Raw genomic sequence first — 20,677 nt, forward strand, 5'->3', positions numbered from 1 at the left:
GGCTGATTCACGAAGCCGTACCAGCACCCACGAGATTTTGCTCTGAGAAGTCACCAGCCAGCCTGCTCCCACCAAGTCATGCACTCTGCTAACCCATCTCTCCAGGGGCACGTTTAAAAACACCCCTGGAACGAGAAGGTGCATTTTCCATTGCCTTGAAATTACACTTTTAAATTTTGGCAAATGCTACACTGGAAATTCATTGCCACCACGTTGTACTCAGTGGTTTTATGATGACTGGCATGTGTGTTGACACCATGTTACCAAATAACAAAGCCTAAGAACGCATGGGCACTGCAAGATTTGACTCAGGCTTGTAGTTAGTACCAGCAAGCACCGGCTTCTTTGCTGTTCAGACGACTCCGCCAGAACTGCCAGCATTAGTGTCTTTGTGACAGAGGATCTGAATTGCTAGAGGACTACACAACTGCATTTGCGAAGAGACAACAGGAGTTACACAGAGCATGAAAAGCATGTTTACAAGTTTATTAGGCCAAAAAAAAAGAAAGTGCAAGAGAAGATCTCTTGCTTAAACTTTAAAACATATGAGGGGCCACGTGAAAAATATTCTAGACTCCAAACCTCTCTCTTCACCCAGCTATACACAGAAAAAGAGGTAAAGGTAATAAAAAATAAGGAAAGAATAGATAAAGCATGACGACACATAATCAGATATGCCATTGATTTATGCTGAAGCTCTGGGATATAAAACATCCGTGTTCTGCACAGGTTTATGACATGCAGGCACTGGGGAACGCACGGAACAGTTTTCAGGCTAAAACCACGCAGTTTGCTGCATGTTTGAGCCGTTACACACTCTGCATTGCCTCCCCTTAACCTGAAACTCCTGCTGGGTCTGGAGATTTAGAGCAAGGGCAGTTTAAATCCACCGAGCCTGTTGCACACGTACTTCCGGACGCAATCAAATCCGGGCAGCTATACCACACGCACGCTGCGCGGTGTTTACATAGCACGTTATAAATTACAGAACTGGCAAGCTCTAGGCCATGCCTGTTCAGGAGAAAGTCTGCAAAGGGCACAGCATCCTCCTTCTCCTGTGGAAAGGACACAACGTGTGTGAGCTGCCTAGTCAGCGCCCTACAATTATGTCAGCCCCCTATCTTTTGGCTATCCTAGAAGTACAAGGCAGATGAGCAGCTCCAAAAGAATGGGGCCAGGGGTAAATTAGGTTGAACTTGGCTCCCCAGGCAACGTATCTGCCTATACGCCAGAACCTTCTGAATTTTTTTTCTTCAATTTCTGCCAATGAAGTAGGAGGGCTGCCTGCTTGAAGAATAGGCAAGCCAGATTACGCTGCAGATTTGCTCAGTTGTTTCCCTCTTGGACTATTACTTTTACTCTGATAATGTTTTACTCAGATTTTCTTTATTTAAATTGATTTACCACTGCTAAGAAAAAAAGCTGTTGAAGCTAGCCAAGGGCTTGTATCTATCACAGTGATCTTTTGGGTTTTGACTACAGTCCTCAGTACCAAGAGGACAAAGTTACAAGCTGTCACTTTCTGATCACCAAGTCAAGCAGGCAAAGGTATATTGAATAATAGGTGAGGCAGGAAGAAGTGAAACAACTTTTAAACAGATCGCTATCTGGGTATCCAAATTGATAACAAGAACCATACCATCACTTCAAGTAGGAATCCAACAAAAAATACACTTGGGAGCCCAGATAAGTTTACCGAATCCCAACTGATGCAAAAGCTGTATGGTCAGGGATCCTTTCAACAGGATAAAGCAGGCAGAACCATTCAATGAATGAAAATCTCTGATCCCAAAGAAACCATGGCCTCCAGGTAAACATCACATAAAGCTCCGGTGGCGTGCTCTGCATAATCACGGTATACGCACAACAGGTAATCTTGAAAAATAACTCCTCACACCAGAATAAATCTTGCCATACAGAACTGTGACCTATTTCTCCTGGACAATTTTGCAGGTGGCTGTTTTAACTGCAGTAAACAGGCATAGTCGCACTGAAAACAATTTCAGTTTTCCTACTAAAATACAGGAGTCTAGTCTACTGAAGAAGAGACAGGAGAGGAAAATGGGGGTTCAAAGGGTTACACAAGTTTGAAGTTGTCCATAGGTAAGTCATGAATGCAACTTTATGAAAGAAGAAAACTCTTTAGTCTCACATATGTATATATAGGTATTTTTAAACGAGATGTGACCCAAGTCACCTCCTGAATATTTGGGGGTAGATTTCAGGAGCCTCCTTGGCTTCTGATACCCACTTCTACTTTCACAACTGAAATAGCTCTTCCAAGCTACATGGTAAACTGAGGAAAAAAACCAAAAACTAATTCCCCACCTGGAGGGATGACAGAATCCATAATATGCTAGCAGCATTTAAATCCCATTCCTGTTAAGCACCAAAACCATTTCTATAGGGAAATTGTAATCTTAAGGGTTATCTTTAATCCTATACAGTATATGTGCAGAGCCCTACCTTTCGGGCAGAAAAATACCCCTCCAGCATTAGTTTTGAATAGATTACATCAATTGGGAGTGTCCTGGTCAGATCACCAAAAACATAGTCTCTTACAGGCCCTTCCTAAAAAGATCCCCATCCTATAACCACTCTTGATGCTAATTTCACGACTGTTTGTTCCCGTGTATTAGAGGGATGACGTAGACAGAGATGTCGTCTCCAGAGCCCAGCCTGTCGTTGGATATTCGCCAGCCCCGGTCCTTCAGCACTCCCCTGGCTCGCATCACCAGGTCCTGTGCCGCCAGCGTGTACCTGTGGAAAAGGCAGAATACAGCCAGGGAGTGCTCATCTTTGTGAGGAAAATGGGTTTTCACAGCCTGTCAGATTTACTGTTGCGAGCTACCAGGACAAGCTTCCCAGTGTTTTAGAAGCAGGCAGGAGAAACACAAACCATGGCATATCCACGAAGCAACCTGTTCCAGTTCAGTGACGGCTCCTGCATCAGAATCTAACGGTATTTGACAGGCACCAATCGATCACTGGTCATTTTGGGTGCTCGGCTTCACCAGTTTTCAGAAAAATATTAACACACTTGCCTTAACAAATTGGCTTTCTAGCAACAGTCTGAAAAATTGAGGAGCCTAAATAACACTACTTGCTGTTGAAAACTACACCCTTGTTCACTGACACACCTGAAGGTAAACATGGCTTGACTACTTCAGAGACAAACTATTACAAAGAAACTAATTTGAAAGCAAGTAATAGAGCACTAAAAATAAATTCCAAATTACACTTTAAACCAAGTAGACTAACTTGTCTGTTTTCCTCAACCGTAAGAATGATTTTTAAATCTCTTTTATTCTGAAACTGGAAAAGGAAACTTACAGTTAATACAGCCAGATTAACAGAGACCCACAGTCCTCTCACATCTATGAGTTCAATGAAAACTGTTTGAATATGAGTTGTCGAGTGCTTAATTTAGTGAAATACAAAGTTTCATGTTGCTTCAAAACTCCCAGCCTGTGCTGGGCTGAGCGGCATTGGATTTATGGGAGTTATTTTCTGTCCTGAAAAAAATAACAGGTGCTGCTTGGGGGCAGAAGGGTGTCAGAGTCCGAAAGGTGGTGCATGACAGTGCTCTGTCACGTGCTCCAACACGTTCTCCTTTATCATTTTACCTGTCGTTACTAGATCAACACATCTGTGTACTCATTTAGAAGTTTCCTCTGAAAGAAGTCTCATTATGGGTAAGCAGCTACTGTCAGATGTTTTTCTTCATCAGTCCGACACCTGGTTGAGATGTTTTGAATTTGGTTGGGTGGAGGCAAGCTTTTCTATGATTTGATAATTAAAAATTAATCAAACAGTTAAAAGACTGACAAGAAAAAACAGTTCAATATTGTGTCAGCCTGTGTTTTATCTGAAGCGTAAGTATCAACCTCCAAGATGATGCAGGGCTCCACGAAGCCAAACACGCAGACCACCAGAAGCAAAGCACACCTCTGTAGCTTCCAGAAACCTGAAAGAACAAGAAGGGTCTGCATTTCAAGACCCTCTTTTCTAGGGAGGATCCTTGGCCAGAGATGATCTGCCCAGATCTCATCTGAGGAACGGGAAAGAACAGTGTCCCCATTGATCAGCAGCCAGGGGTGGGTGGGTGGGTGGAGCGTTTACTGAGTATCCAGGACGGTTCTAACCCTAGAAATTTGCACCGGAGAATGCATTATTAAATGGTCATTTCTATCAGTAGAGACTTTATTCACTCTCTGGGGATAAACGAAGGAAAAAACCCCAATTATGTTTCTACAATTTTGGTGCTGTAAACTCAAATGACTCCTTTGAACCAGGAATAGATTTATTTGCTCTACTAGAAAGATTTCAATGCAAATAAACCAACATTTGACTACCCAAAAGGCTTGATGTTAAATCCAAATAATGTTGTACAGAAGCAATGTACCCTCTGCTCCTAATGGTACTGAGTGGTAAAATTTCCAGCCCTCACTAGTTTTGACAAAAGATTTACTTTTAGCAATAAAAGAAGGGCCCAAGGCACGAACTCTAACACGCAAGCTTGCACATGCACGTGCACACTGTCCGCAGGTTCCGAGATAAGTCTGTACCAATGACCTCGAGCTATAATGGCAGGCTGTAACAAGAAGCACTGCCTGTACTGTCCTCATGCAACATGAAATTGTACTTTCTAAGGGGAAAAACCCCAAACGTACCTACTTGCACTCCCCAGCTCCCAAATCCCCAAATCAGATGCAGGGCTAAGGAACAAAGGGACTCCACGTGGCAAGGGAGAAACTGGAATATTTATTCACAGCATGTCTGATGCTGAGTGCATTTTGGCTAGAACATCTTTTCCAAGGATTTCTCAGCTATTGTCAGAATTTAAGAGAAGAAAACACCCATCATTCTGGGAGAAAACTTTGCCTTCCTCCTTGTTCTAATTAACAATGGCTCCCCACATCTAAAGAGTACAAAGGAATGAGTATTGCTCTTGATTGTGTAAAGCTTTTGCTGCTTCATGTTTGGAGAGAGCAAGATTAAAAAAAGGAATTTTAATAAATCAGAAATTCTCTCGTAGACAGACTGCGAAATACATAAGAAAACCAGCACATTAAAGCAAAGGAAAAGGAACAGGTGAAGGCAGCAGCGAGGTAACATATTCCTCTCCTTGCATAGAGCTGAATTGGAGCGATGCTGTTCAACTTGGCACTAGAGGAGATAGGGTGAGTCTCTTGTACCTGGAAATGAATAGCAGCAGCAGTCCATTACCAAATGCTTTATTCTTCAGCGCTGTGAACGTGGGATTCAGCTGTCGAGACACCATTAGAGAACTGCTGAAGTAGTTTTAAAGTATCTACTTCCTCCTAATGAACAGCCTTGCTGGAATACAACTTTTGTGTTTTAAGAATAAATATATTCGTTGTTTTTTTTTCTTTTTCTGCTGAAGCTCTCAGTATTGATCAGTGAAAGCACTGCAGGAGAAATGGTGACAGTGGGGGAAACGTGCTGCTGTCTAAGCATCTTCTTATCTTCTCACACCTAGAAGAGGTGGAGCAACTCCCCAGCACCCTCGTAAATCTCTAGCTAGTGTGAGAGAGAGTGCAAGAGGGAATGAGAAAGGACAGGAGGGAGGACGAGAAATAAAAGATTCCCAAGGTCAGTGGGTAAACCTGCGTAAGTGCAGCTGAAGGAAATGGGCAAGAGTCATGCTTCTCTATCTTCATACCTTTTCAGAGAGATGATGTATGGAAAGCAGCAGTGTGTCGCTGCCACCTGTTCTTCACTCAGGGTCCCCTTCATGCTCTTGTCTGCCACAATACCCATAAGAAATGAGCTGGCTAAGAAATCCAGCTCCACCCCAGCCTCTTCACTCCATCACAGCCCTCACGGAGGAACTGTTCTCTAATCAAGTCTGTGCCCATCACCCGCTGCCCAAATCCCCTGAGGCTGCGTCTGCATGTCTGGGTGAAGACAGACCTGAGGACTTTGCTCTCCCTGCAGTTGGAGATGCCCAGGCACATGCTACGTTTGACAGGATTCAAAGATGTTTTTCTGTGGGTAAAAAACTCACAGCTCTGACAGTAAACATCAGCAGGAGAGAGTCCCGAGAGTGTTGCCGAGGGCTGTAAGCTCTTACCCATCAGGCTATAAAATGACTGCTAATTCAAATGGGAGGGATGCTGTTCCCTCAAAGAGCTAATTACGTAACAGATAAGTACTCTGCAGCTCTAAAATCTTCCTCCCTAGCTTTTTTGTTTGGATTTTTTTTGTTTTGCTTTGGGTTTTTTTGTGGTTTTTTGGTTTTTATGTTTGTGGGTTTTGTTGTTTTTTTTTGTTTGTTTGTTTGGTTGGTTTTTTTTAAAATGCTGCTGTCAGGGAATAAGTAGGCTACTGGGTCAGGCTGCTCCAGAGTCTGTTCCACAGGTAGGTTCTTCAGAAGACCACAGCACTACCAAACCCAGGGGGCAAATCTCTCACGTTCTGACAAGTTTTCTACATCCCTAGAGATTTCACATTTCCAGCGGATCACCTCACCACAGACTACGTCACTACACCCATCACAGAACCTGACATTTTGTGGCATAACATTTCCTTTAAACCTAACACTGATAATACGGCAAACAAGATTTTCCTGTCACTGACTAGTGAGAGGAATGAACACAGCTCCACAGTCTGAGCTGCTATGCTATTGTAAATTCATTAGTTATACCTCATTTGGACCACTGTGAAGTAATTACGTAAAACCTCTCACACAGTACTTTAAACCCTTTAAATATTCTTTACAACCAAGCAGCAAGAGCAATTCCACAAAGGTAATTTTCATAAATATCACTGTAAACTATATGAGGGACTGCTCTAATTACCTTTTGCAAGCTGGCGTGAGAAATGTCTTGCCACCACTATTTGTAAGCCTCTAGATGACCTGGCACAAAGTTACTTAAAAGAACAAATTAATTTTCAATTCAGATGTCCATTCATAGACCAGTAGGTCAAACACTAATAAATGTGTTTGTTCTAACTCATAATACAGCAGGCCCAATCCCGGACTCTGTTGTACTCACGCTGGCACAAACAGGGACTAATCCCTCACAATTACTGGGGCTAGACCGGTACAAACAAATCTAAATGAAATAAAGAAAATCTCTTTTTCCCTTTAGTGTCTCTGATTTCTATGAGTGTTTTATAATGGATGAAAAATTACTCACCTAACAAGTCAAAGTATCAAACAAAGAATTCCCATTCCTACTGCAGCAAATGTGGCCATCACCAGCTTTGGAAAGACCAAAAGGAACAAGACAGACACAACACACCCAGACTGTATTCACAACAGACAGGACCAGCGAGGACAGTAGGAAGGGCCAACATTTCCCAATTACTGCATGAGAATGGAGACAGAGCAGGGCAGAGGTATTATATTTTACCAGGTACCTTTGCAAGAGGAGACTCAGGGGTGCAGAAACGAGAGCAAAACCTCTGTAGCACCTCTGAACAGTGCTAGGAAATAACTGAAAGTAGGTTGGGTGCGTCATCTCGTTCTACCTTAAATTAATGGCATATCTGCATAGCACACTGCCAGATGCCCTGGCAGTGCCCCTCGTTAACCCTGCCTGATCTCCTCCCAGAGAGAGGACAGAGACACTTCCCTGTCTTGCCGAAGTAAAGACAGCCCTGGTTGTCATTCATACCATAACTCCTCTTGGGTGCAAGGAGGTGGGGAAGGTCAAAATATTGCAGTTGCAGCTTCATGTTAACCACTCATTCACCTGAAGACTGAGTGCTTGCAGCAAAACACTATTTTGCATTCCATGTTTGTAAGTGTCAGGGCAAGGAACTACTGCTTGCGAGTTACTTGGGAGCTGCTCTCTCTTTAAAACCCAAGTGAGTGTCAGGGTGTCGCAGCTATCTTCCTTGTTTGCTGACAAAGAACAGGACTGATCCTGTGAAGATGACCACTTAGAAACATGAGAAACACCACACATTTTTAGATGGGTTTCCCCATGTCCTCAAGAGTTGCCACATCTGAACAACCGTAACTTGAGTTCTCGCACCATCCCGCATGTTTTTACTTGGCTGCCAAGGTATGCCAGAGCTTATTTCTAAAGCTCCGCTTTCTGCAGGCCAACTGGGGATGCATAAAAAGCTGTTCTCCACTCTCAGCCCAGGGCAAGGGCAGAAGACAGCCACGGCCAGGCCTCAATTCAGGAGCAACACACACTTCCCTTCCTGAACAGTCCCTGGGGAAGGATAGAGATCTGTCCTAGTGAGAAACAATCTTTAGTGCTAAGGGACTATCCAGAGGAGAGTTAAGTGGAAACCTGTAACTGCTGAAGACAGAGACCTGTTGCAAGACCTCAGCCTCCTACAGTTTCCACAGGACCTTGTACAGCAAACAAAACGGATGCCATGTCAAGATACTGATCCCACAACTTCTCCTTCGAAGGCACGCAATTCTGAGTTATAACAGACCCTCTCCAAACCCCCGCATTTGTTGTAGAGGCTCCATCCAACTTATAATGTCTTCTTGTAAGCGTTGCCATATTTACTGAATGTTATTCATATCATAGTTTCTACAAAAATACATTACCAGAAAGCACTCTTCCACAGAGAAGCTAGAAAATCAGGGATGAGCACGAACCTGTGGGGATCATCGGGGTCACAGTTTGGTAGAAAGTTAGTGATAGCTTCTGCCACTTCTTCATTTAACAGCACATCCCAGAGTCCATCAGTAGCTAGGATCAGAACATCATCTGGCCCATGCTCATACTGCAGGAGGTCATAGACTCTCACCTAAAAAAAAAAAAAAAAACCCGAACAAAACCGAAGAGACATCCATGAAGGAGGAGACTGTCAGACCTGTTTGTGACACGTTGCTGAGTTTGGCTGCGAGTTAGAAGGTTTGGTGAGGGCACTGAAATACCTCTCCCACAGCACTGCTGGGGTCTGTCTCCAATTTAGCCCTCGAGACAGCAACCCTTCCTGCCCCAGCTCTGTGCAGCTCAAGTGCTGACCCCAGCTGGGATGGAGGCAAGCGCTCCTAAGCCAGGCTGTAAAGCACCATGCCTCCCACTGCCAGCAGCACTCAAAGCTTCCCCCACCCAGCAGCCTGGTTTTGGCATGTGAGGCTCTTCCCTATCATTGGCAGGACTAGTCATATGGAAGCTGAATAATTTATTTGATGAATTTTTGATATTTTCTAATAAAATATTCACAAATAATTGTTTTGACTATTTGTCCAGATCCATTTAACTCTGCCAGATAAATTGCACATGTTCAGAAATGCCTCTGTCACAGAAGGCGTCGCATTTACCTTCGTAGACCTGAGGCAGCTGCTGCACTCAGCAATTATGCCTGAGCCAGTGAATACTTCCACGAAATGGAGAAAAATTGTTTACCTGCTCAGTTATGTGTATCTGTAAGGAGTTTAGTAGGTAGAGACCGATTCAAGATCTGCACAAAAGTGAATCCCCAAGCTTATTCACACTATTAAAATACCCACTGGCTTCACCTTGTCAGTCTGCAGCCACAGTCAGGCTGACCACTGCTGCTGGCATCTCTGTAACACCCTGCCTTTAAACCAACTTCCATCGCCCTCTTCCCAAAGAGGCTGGGGAAAGCTGGGAGCAGACACGGGGAGGGGGCAGGAGGCCATCAGCTGAGCCAGAATACGAGGAAAGGTCATAGCAAGTGTTTTAAAGCGAGCCTTTAGTTGGTTGTAACTCTCCTTCCAGCACACACTGTATTCCAGCTGACAAACTGCCTGCAATCTCCAGGTTGCGATTGGGAGCCGTTACGAAGCACTCATGGAGCACTTTAATTGCCACAGCAAGAACCACAGTTTGAAAGAAGTGCGACAACCTTGGGCAAGGCAGACAGGAGGAAACGATCATCTGCACTGAAGTTTGGAAACGGTGCACCTTGTCACGCACCCTGCTCTGGCCTCGGGCTCCACTAACAGCAGCAGCAGTCAGGAAATTTGTCAGCACAAGCATTTGGCATAACTAGAAAATATGAGCTGTTTTATTCTCCCTCCTGGTGCATTCTCCCCTTAGGAGCCATGGAGCAGGCAACGCACATAAAATGCCTGGACCTTTTAATGTAATTATGATTTTATGGGACTGCAACCAGTACCGGAGGAAAGAAAAAAAAAAATAAAAAAAAAAAATCACCTAGACCTGACTGCTAATCCTTACTTGCTCGCCTTTCACTCAAAAGCACAAGAAGGTCATTTGTAAAATGTAACCTTCACTTCATTATCTAAGGTAGCAGCTGAATAAGGACTTTGGAGAGGATTAAAGTCAAGGCAAGATACTCTCTTCATTAGAGCATATCTCCTTATTCAGATTGAGTGGGAATATTGTTACAGAAAAGATCCTTACATGCGGCACAGCTCTCCTCTCAAGCCCACTGCGCAGAAACCAGTAGCTGTCATAGTCCCCATTCCGCAAAATTTAATTCAGCCTATAACAGCCCAGGGTTTCAACTTGGAAATCATTGGGGTGTAGGGGGTAAGTTGGCCAACACAGCCATCAATAAGCACCACGTGTTCTCATCAGATCTCTTGGGTACGGGCAAATATTTGAGAGAGCATCGGGGTTAATGCTCAGGGACGTGCTCAGTAGCAAGCCCCTCGTAGGAATAACCAAGCTTGAACGTCACCACTAGGAAAAACACATCTACCATGGCTCTCCCACCTAGGTGAAGTACACATTACACCACAAGAGCCTTTTTTTGCAGGAAACCAAGAACCACTGATTTCAATCCTCCTGAAATGAACAATCTTGTCTGACTGGGGAACAGCACTGGGGCAGGTACGAAACTTGTCAAAGCTACCTGCAGCCAATCCACAGGTCAAAAGGTCCAAATCCTTGGTGTAGCACAATGCTAGAGCAACACCAAGAGCAGACCGTTTTACCAAGAACACGTTTAGGTTTTGGGGAAAAGAAAAAAAAATGCCATCGCTGATTTTATGGGTAATCTGGGAACAAGGTAGTTCCTAAAAGCAAAAACTTTGTGAACTGAGCACCTCCAGAAAGGACTGCAATTGAGAAGGAACTACATGTGGGAAGAGGTGCAGAGAAGGGCAGTGGGGTGAGCAATAATGGATGCTAGGCTGGTACCCAGGCTAAGAAAGAGAGAGTGCCAAGGATACAGGAGGCAAGCTTGGGGCAACTTCAGGTAAGATCCTTGTATACAAGGACCAGTTGGACATGCAACAAAATGTTCACTGAAATGCAGCTTTGTCTGCCTTCCAGTTACCACAGCAGCAACACATTAGGGCAGCCATGTCCACATAGTACTTAATTTTTTCTTAAGCTCGCTCTTTCTGTCTTTCCTTGGATTTCTAAAATACAGCTGTAGGTGCCCCCAGTACATTGCTGACAAAAATGAGTTAATTTAGAGCTGTTCAGCCTATTGTAGGCTCAGGTTATGCTCACAGACCGCCTTGCCCAGGTGCAGAAACAAGCCAGCTCCTAACCTTTCACTTTTCTGCTAGCAGCTTTGTTCTAGTTCTTACTTGGGTCAATGAGGGTCTCTTGCAGTAACGACACGTGCCTGCAGCTGGACATGGAGCAGCGTGACAGCAGAGCTCCTGGAGGCACACAGGTTGGGCAGCACACCAGGGCGCGTGTAATGGATGCTCAGACCAGCAGGACTCGCTGAACATCCACTCTGCACACCCCACGTTGTGCAACGCCCCACAGTATACTCCACACATGCTGTACAAAAAAGGCAAGGGAGTGCGATACGCCAGAGTTTTGAAACGATAAGCAGAGATCCAGGGACTTAAGTGTCTGCAATGGCAAGCAACCCCACAGCCCTGTAAATCTTACGTGACTGAAAGCAGCTCATTGCTCTGTTCTCTGCCTCCCGTGCTATCCCGAGAGCCTTGCCACCAACTCCCCCCAGCTTCCCGGCCCCTTCTGTGCTGCCCTGGCAAACCTCCTCCCTCTAACATCTCTATGGAGCATCAGGGCACCCCTCGAAGGAGCCTGGTTTGGTCACCATACTTCTACCATCTGCTGATGTCTTACTTGACTTGGAGCAGCTGATCTGTTAGCTACCTAAACTTGACTTTAGTAACCAGAAAATGTAAAAAGCCAACAATGAGGAAGCAGCACCACCTCAGCAGCACAAACATCCATGACAGTAAGAGTTGGGTTACGCTATATTTTACCCTGACTGGTACTTACAGATCTCTGCTGATAGGTACCAGAGGATACACACTGCTAGAGCCCATAGTCACACACGACATCTTTCTGAACATGTGTTATGCAGTTTGTCAGATAACACCTTTCTTCAATCCAGATATTTGTTTCTCATATTGCTCACCTACATGCAGTCAAGAGCGCTGAGAAAAATGCTCTGGGCAAGCAACGAACAAACAGGTGGGCTGGTTTTATATTTACATTTCAAATAGATCTACCCACTGGACAAAACCTGCGTTCGGCTGCTGAAAAGGACCACAGCAGCTCTGCGAAGGCGCTGCAGCTTGTTTGCCAGGTTTGTTTTTAAGAGGCAGCCAATGCGAGTCCCTGCGGCTTGCAAACCGCTCACAACAGAGTGACACACGAGCCTGCAGCCACCTGAGGTGCTCCTCAGCAGCCGGCCCCAGGGGAATTCGAGCCAAACAACAGCCCGCATTCACTCGCCTGCACTATTGATCAACTCAGCTACTTCAATAAATTAAGCCCTTTCTTAATTGTATCGTCCCTTTTTATGCGCAGTGTTATCCAGCACAGCTTTGCTGGCAAACGATGAGATCTTTCAATACCACCCTCCAAGTAATTTATATGTAAATAATAAAAAGCGGGTCCCAACACTGCTCCCTGCAGCACTCACCAATTAATCTCCTTTTAGCTTTTTACTGCCACCCTTTGTTTCCTGCCCTTTAGCCAATTTCCAGTAGACTGTGCCAACTTTCCACTTAGTCTATAGCTTCATATCTTTTATATTAATAACCTGTGATGCAGAACAGCTTCTCAAACATTTTCTGAGAAATCAAAGTGCTCATGCAAGACCATCTACTGCCTTTTTTTTTTTTTTTTTAAATTCTCTGGTAGACATAACCCTGAAGGACTTCAAGCTACAAGCATGATGTTTGCTTCTTGAAACCACCTTGACACCCTTTAATCAAGCAGTACTTCTCTAAGTATTTGCCTCGCTTCTTCCTTTAAACGCTGTAATTCCTAAAGACTTCTCCAGAAGGCAGATGTGAATCTAAAATGGTCTCCTCTGACGTATTTGTGGAGTTGTCAGAAAGATTTTACTAAGATAATAGAAGGGGGAAAATTCTCCAGCGTTACCTTCTCACCATTTGCTGTGGCGGCTGGCTTCAGGTTCATCGCTGGCAAGGGCCAAATGCTGCCGTCAGAGCCACACCTCTCCCACCAAACGGCTGAGCTGCCATTTGAAAAATCTCAGGATGAAATTCTGCTTTTCAGCTGCAACAAGGCGGATCTTGCTGAGCTTTAAAAAGCAGAATTTCCTGCTGAAAGCTTTCAAATGAACTGTTCCATTATGAAAAATAAATATTTAATTCCATGCCAGAGAGCCTCAGCCATGGCTTGCCTGCTTTGTGCTACTCCAGTTCATTATAAAAGGCTCAATTCTCTAGAGCTCACCAACCTGCAGAAGTCCTCCAAATCTGGTCTTGTAACAGCTGAGCCACTGAATCCTGATTACATTTGTCAGTCTTGGCTACATGACTTCTCCTCCCATAGCCTGGCACTCTATCAAAGTATGATTTCACACCACCAAAGGCAATTACTTTTATATGCCTATTTCAGGATGGAGTCTCAGGTAGGCTTACCTTTCCTTCAGGTAAATTTTGGTGGACATGGCATACCAGAGCTTTGTCACGCTGGGAGTAAAATGTTCTGAAAACTCACCACATTGCCCCCCAACTTGGGAAAGGACGATCTAATTACAGCACAGAAATAGAAGCCAGAGGACTTGGATCCTCCCTCTGTCACAACTCACTGTGCGCCTTAATTTCCTGTGCCTCCCCTTTCCAGGTCTGGAAACCAGACATTGTGCTTCCCTACCTCTATATAAACAATTTGAAATCCAATGCTGCACAAGGGCCAAATATGACTGCTGCTTGACGCCACTGCCTTTACTTCCAAGTGCCAAGCTTCCCAGATGGCAGCATAAAGAAGTTTCTTAATGCCGGTTTCTGTGCAAGGTGCACTGTCCACGTATGGACAGAAAAGTCAGGGTAAAACACGAGAAGATAAAACACGAGAAGATAAAGCACTCAGGCTCTCTCTGGGAAGAGAAGGAAGAGATGATTAAGAGAACGAGATGCAATGGAAAGCAAGTTGAAGCATATGTTACTTCCTAATAAAATTCAGGGCTTTTTTTTTGCCAGTATCTCTAAATTGAGGTGGCTAGTGCTCCGTCTTTCCTCCTCCTGCCCTTGTAGATTTCTGCTGAATTTAGCTGTGAAGGGAATGTGGAAACAAAGCCAATTTTGCTTCCCTTTTGCAAAGCAGTTAAGAGATCCTGAAATGTGGGTAGCATATGAACTGGATGTCATATTCCAGAATTTGAACACGTACAGACACTCCACACAAATCAGAAAAGCCCATGAGAAGCTTTGGTTTATACACACAGACAAATACTGCAGCAGCAATTGGCAGAGATGATACTGCTGAGATACTGTGCTGCAGCCATTACATACCCCAGAAACACTGGGTCTCAGCATGCCAGAAGAAAAATAAATAGGCAGAATTGCATCATTTCACTCGCACTAAACAAATCCATCACAGTGATGAGGGCAGAGCTGCTGCCTGCCTGGCTGAGGAGAACAGCAGCAGGTCGCAAGTGAGGGATACCACACATTCAAAGCGGGGAGAGGGAAGGTACTGGATTGGCAGCAAGGAAATGTGAAGAAGGGGCTGTCTGTAGATCTCCTCTTTTTCTCCAGGGCCAGAATCTCTCGGCACTTTTTAAATTTTTATTTTTGAAGTCTCAAAGATGTTCTAGGCAAGGTTAATTTAATAATTTGGTTCCTTCCTAGCAGTATTATGTGATTTGTGTGTTTTCATTCTCTCACAGTGCTATAGCAAGCAATAAATTCAAGGTCAAATACTGGGTATGGTTAAAACCCCAGCAAGCCAGTTGACAGTGGACGGCTCTCAGCATTTGGGCCATGGAAGCAAAGCCTCCTCTTTTTGTGCTGTCATTGGATGGTTTGCCCTTGCTTAATATTTTTATGTGTCATCTGTTCCTTGATGTAGGAACAGGAATGCAGTTAGAGGGAAAAAAAAAAGCAAGGTCTGCATATTTCTTGTTAACAAATACATTCAAATCCCTTTGGAAGGCTTGATATCCTTCACTACAATGTCTCTGGTGGTCAAAAACTGGAATGGTTTGTGGCGAGGCAAGTCAAAATGATGGAGGCATCTAAAACTACCCCTAACACAAATACTGCATAATCCCCTCGTTATGCCATCATTTGGGAATGCACACTGCCATTCCTGCCATTATTTGGTGTTTGCACAAAACCATCACACAGAATTAAGAACTGGAGGTGAAGGGGCAGACAGATAGAAGCATAAAGCACTCTTCCACTCGCTCGAAGCATTTTCCTGCTTAAGAGTTGATCTGGTATCCTCTGTGTAATGCAGGGTACTATGCTACCGTGGAAAACATCCAGTGCTTTCTTCTGGAGAACACAGATTTACATCAGCTTTGTGAAGGCAGCACGATCTAGGCCTCAAGGGGAAGTGGAATACGAGAAGGTGGGGAGAGATGGGCGTCTGTTACACCAAATGGCAAGGCTACAGGGTAATCATAGACTGGAGTGAGAAGGCATCAATGCTCTGCCAGGGATCTGGAGCAACCAGAGGCAGAGCATACAGGTGGGGAACTCATAATGTTCCTACTATGTGGATGTTACTAACATGCTGCACCTTTGGGAAAGGCAGCACGTTACCTGGATTGGACCACAATCAGAATGGACAATTTGGGAAGAACGAATAAGCACCCTAAGTGTGTTTGTTTCTCTCCCACAAATCAGATAGTTGAACCTTGGCTGTTTTACCTCGGGAGATGAGGACAGGAAAGGTTTGATGTATATATTGGAGTCGTGCACTTTCAGGTCATGGTCTCCCAGTCCTCGGGTCACTCCAATTGTTGCCATAACTCGAGCCTGGAAATAAAGAAAAGCGACGGGATCAAATCTTGTTACTTGCACTGTGTCAATAGGGAATGAGATAACATTCCTACACCATAACTGCTACAGTTAGGGATGAATTCCCTTTTTTCTCCCAGAAACACTAGATTTAAACACAGCTAATCAAATTCTAAGCTTTTCACACTCACATCATCTCCATTTCTCTCATTATTCCAAGCTTTCTATTTGTCCACATCCCAGTCTGTATACACCCATCTTAGACTATGGCGACCTGTAAGGGACTGGGACTATGGAAACCCAACCCAGTCACCTTGCTGTCCCACGCCAGTCTACAAGAGCATTCCTTCAGCAAATTATACTGTCAGCAAACAGGTTTTATAAAAAGGGCGAGGAGCCCGATTACTCAGCTAAGAAACCCGTGGCCTCTTCCTGTTGACGTATTGCCCTATATTCCCTCCACCAAGGAAGAGTGCCAAAGGCCACCTTAAATTGCTGAACACATAGGTGATGGTGGCACCGACCACAGTGCTCTCCTCTGTGGAGAGCCAGTCCAGGGCAGGTCTGCTGTTACCTCAGATCTACCGCTTCCTTCCCCAGGCACCTTCCCCTGCGACATGAGCTGTTTCCCAAGAGGTGCTGGGCTCTTCTTCATTAACACTTCTCCAAAGACTGAGCTGGCAGACTGCCTCATGGGGAACCTCGCTCTCTGCATATCGCTTCCCCCAAACTCTAGTTCAGCCGCAGCAGCTTCTGAACAAGAGAGCTCACAGCATCAATAACAACAAGCAACTGACTCAAAATTATTTTGCCTCACTAACCCCTGGCTCCATAAGGCAATAAGAAAGTAAATTAAAAAGATGTGCATGAAACGTTTTGCAAATAATTATAAACCTAACCAAATTCAGAGATAAGCTGCAAGTCTGAACCTTCAAAACTTGGACTAATTTTGAAAAGCATGTATTTTTGCATTGAGATAAGAACCTAATGCAGCAGGGGAGCACTATTTAGAAACACAGTGAGCATACCAATATCGGCAAACTGACACCACTGCGTCCTTATATTGATCCTATTGCTGCATCCAGCTAAGCTTGCTGGGATCAGCACTAATGATCTCACTGTTCTTAATCACAGAGCTGGAAACAAAGTACACCCAAACAGAACAGTTCGTTTCTCCCTTTCAAGAAAAACTATCAGCATTCACACATCAGAAAAATCCAATGAGTTCACATACACTAGCTGAAGAAGATACAATTAAGGAGTGTTATACTTCCCAAATCCTGCTCTGATCCCTCCCCTTCCTAAATTAGGGGGTTGCATCTCAGAGCACTCTAAAATGCTATTAAATATCCTTCTGCTTTGTTTTCAGCAAACATGAGGTATTTTGCTATCTTCATCCAGCCTACTTATATTTTACAATGAAACCAGGAACATTTTAAGTCAATTATTTAAGATGGTCTCATTGTAGCCTACTTACAATGAAAGAAAAACAAAAGCAAACCGAACAGCAAATGACTATGTTTGCTATAAAAATGCTTTTTAGTATGTTGCACTCCCCCCGCCGCCCCCTAGACATGAGACTGATTTATGACAAAACCAAGATATTCTTTCAAGCTGTCAAAACGATAAAATAAAGAGATACTGAGTGGAAAACACTGGACTGCCACAGGCTAAATCGAGTGGTAAACAGCACAGAATTCCTTTTTCTTTTGGTCTGAGGAAAGCAAACGTGCCCACCTTCTTGCCTTCTCCGTATATAAGGGGAAACTTCAAGTCATCTTCCTCAATGGTTTTATATGCCCTGCGGGGGAAGGACAAACAACATTTATAAAGCTTGCACTCAATTAGTGACCCAGTGCCCTGAAACAAGCAGCTGTGATTTAAAAAAAAAAAAAAAAAAAAAAAAAATCATTATTTTTCCTAGGGACTCTGTCTTTGAACCAAGATGTAAATTTATTTTTCTGTGGCAAGATTTTCCCTAAAGAATTATCCGTTTCACCAAAAGGAAAAGTGAACACGAGGAAATATCTAACATGCCAAGCTGCTCCTATTGCTTGCAAGGAAAAAGAGGTGGACTGGAATAGCATCCTCATCAGGCAGGATATCGTTGGCTATGGCAGCAGCTATACCGTAATACAGTGTCATAAAAAAAACACAAACAAACAAACAAAACCCCAAACCCACCAAGAAGCTAACCAACGACTAGATTCACACTGTTAACGTGAAATGGTGAGCAATGACAGGACGTGTACACAGTCAAAGTGTGAAACAGCTCGCCGACCCTGTTCTCACCTTTCAGGACCGCTTAAACCAAGACAAGCTTCACGTGCTGAAGAGCCTTAGAAGGATATTTAGTGCTCATTTGACCTTGACTGCAACAGTCAAGGCTGTCAGAGATTTCATGTTTCACAGCAGTTTTCCCATGGCCAAGAGACAAGAGAAGTAAACGCTCATGCTCTGATTCTGTTTACCACATGCCTGCGTACTCTACCTTTTACACATCCAGCTGTTGACACTGATGAGGTGAGAAGGTGAGCAATTTAGCCAGTGAGAAATAAAAAAAAAAAGACAGCTGTCATTCTCATAAGCTGTAGAGCCCCATGGTTTGTATAACACGATTGAGCTGAGGTGCTAGGGAGCCTCTTTGGTTAAAGTACGTCACCCCAGAGGGACATACTTCCCTTCATACCACAAAATTGTCCCTCCCCAGCCTTTCCCTGCATGTTGTCCTTCCCTCCCGGTCCACCCCTGCCTAAATCCCTCAGGGTGATACCAAAATCATCGCCTGACCATGCGAGTCAGTGCTCCCCGCCAAAGTGGAAGGGACAGTGGGAGGTGGAAGGTGCTGCCTGCAGCGGATCCCCTCCCAGCCACCACCAGCCCCCGCGGCGCAGCTCTGGCTGCTTGAGCTCCGGGGAGTTGCATTCAATCGTGTGCGAGGCTGTGACACAAACCAGCAGGAAATTAAAAGTAAAGGGTGAAATCCTACATTGTAATCAAACTGCCCCCTGCTTCACCGAAATATGGCATAGACCTGGGATCAATAAATGGTGCTGTATTACACAGCTATATATGCTGCATCACCTAGGCAAGCCTCAGACTTAACGAGAGTAGCATAGACATTTAAGCCTCACCTTTACGTTTCCCAGTAATCACAGGTAGGGCCCATATTAGGGTTAGGGGAGGGGTAGAAAAAATAAAAAGCAACCAAAACACCAAGAAGAAATTAGTGGATGACTCCGCTCCTGTACTACAAAACATTACTAGGTGTGAAATCCCAAAACGGAACCAAGTGAGGTTTGCAAAACACTGTAGGTGTTTCATGGGAGACCACGTAGTCAAGAATAGCTTAGGTATGTAACCATGATATTTGGGCTTCTCTATAAGAGACAATACAGTCAAGGCATTTAAATGGCATTTTGGGGAGGGCAGACAGATTAGCTCTTAAACCAAACAAAAAAGGCACAAATCACTCCAAGTAGCCAGCATGATAATACTTCCCTGATGTTTAAATCCTGGAATAGCATTTTGTTGGGAAGGATGAGTCAGTCACGGACTTTGCTCTTGTTCCTTTATTTCCAACAGGGAATAGCTAATGTCTCTGCCACACTCAGCAACTTGGATATCCTGGTTTGAATGTGGAGGAAGAATTTTACCATCCCTGACTGCTCATGAACATGTCCCAAAGCTTCCAGCTGGACCTACAGTGCGGGGAGCCCTGGCAAAACCTCCTTCAGGAGGAGTCTGAACTTTTTCCTATTCCTTGCATAGAGCAGTTGTGCTCTGGCACCAAGAAAAAGGGTATCAGCTGAGTCCATACTGGGCATCAGAGTCAAATGACTAATCGAACCACAAGCCTGACAAGACATCCATTCCTCCCGGATTTTCAAGTTTTTGTACATATTTGTTACAAACAGCAAACAAGACTAGAGTTGACGTGACTTAACTATTTGCAACCCCCTTTTTAAAGGGAAAAAACATACCTGTTCTTTACCCACAAACTATATTATCTGCAAGACAACTACAAATACTTAAGACTGAAGCCCCCACTTTAAGTAGCCAAAAACACATCAAGTTTTCTTCCCTCTCTCCCCTCCTTCCTTATATTCTCCTGCATAGCACCTCACACTGACTGCGCTTTAGGAAGAAGGGAAAAAAGAAGGGGACAAAAAGGCATCATTTAGGCCAGTGTCCTTCAAAAGAACGGTCCCCACTGCCAAGTCCAGCATCTTTTACAGAACCACCATAAGGACCATCGTCCCTTGGGCCTTCAACTATTACACAATGGTGCAAGGTTGCTGAAAGAGGCCGTGCTGCAAGGGCTGAAGCTAACTCGGTTCATCAGCAGATTAGGAAGGGCAGCTGGCTAGCCTATGACCTCTGAAGCTATGCGACGAAGTGAGGGAGGCCCAGAGGGCTACAGTGATTTGTTCTGTGGTTTCTCACAGCAAATCACCTCTTGGGCTCAGAACTTGGGTGTCAAGACTCATCTCAAACACGGTTTTTTTGTTGATGTTGCTATCACCTGAAAAATTATCAGCGCTTCAAAAACAATGCTCAGAACTGCAACCGCAGCAG

General features: G+C 44.4%; 1 protein-coding gene across 1 annotated transcript in view; it reads right to left on the bottom strand.

The window, feature by feature from the left end:
* Window positions 1–465: 465 nt before the first annotated feature.
* PPM1H (protein phosphatase, Mg2+/Mn2+ dependent 1H) overlaps window positions 466–20,677 on the bottom strand; it is a 137,417-nt gene continuing 117,205 nt past the window's right edge. Inside the window, exons 7-10 of the mRNA XM_087765637.1 lie at window positions 17,837–17,900; window positions 16,010–16,117; window positions 8,597–8,748; window positions 466–2,760 (exon numbers count right to left, since the gene is read on the bottom strand). Of these exons, the coding sequence (XP_087621763.1) occupies window positions 2,613–2,760; window positions 8,597–8,748; window positions 16,010–16,117; window positions 17,837–17,900 (472 nt within the window). The 3' untranslated portion in view covers window positions 466–2,612. The remainder of the gene's footprint in view (window positions 2,761–8,596; window positions 8,749–16,009; window positions 16,118–17,836; window positions 17,901–20,677) is intronic.

The sequence above is a fragment of the Nipponia nippon genome, unplaced genomic scaffold (genome assembly GCF_047370975.1).
Source record: "Nipponia nippon isolate SJK-2023a ecotype South Korea unplaced genomic scaffold, ASM4737097v1 scaffold_3, whole genome shotgun sequence".
In the NCBI taxonomy this organism is placed as follows: Eukaryota; Metazoa; Chordata; class Aves; order Pelecaniformes; family Threskiornithidae; genus Nipponia; species Nipponia nippon.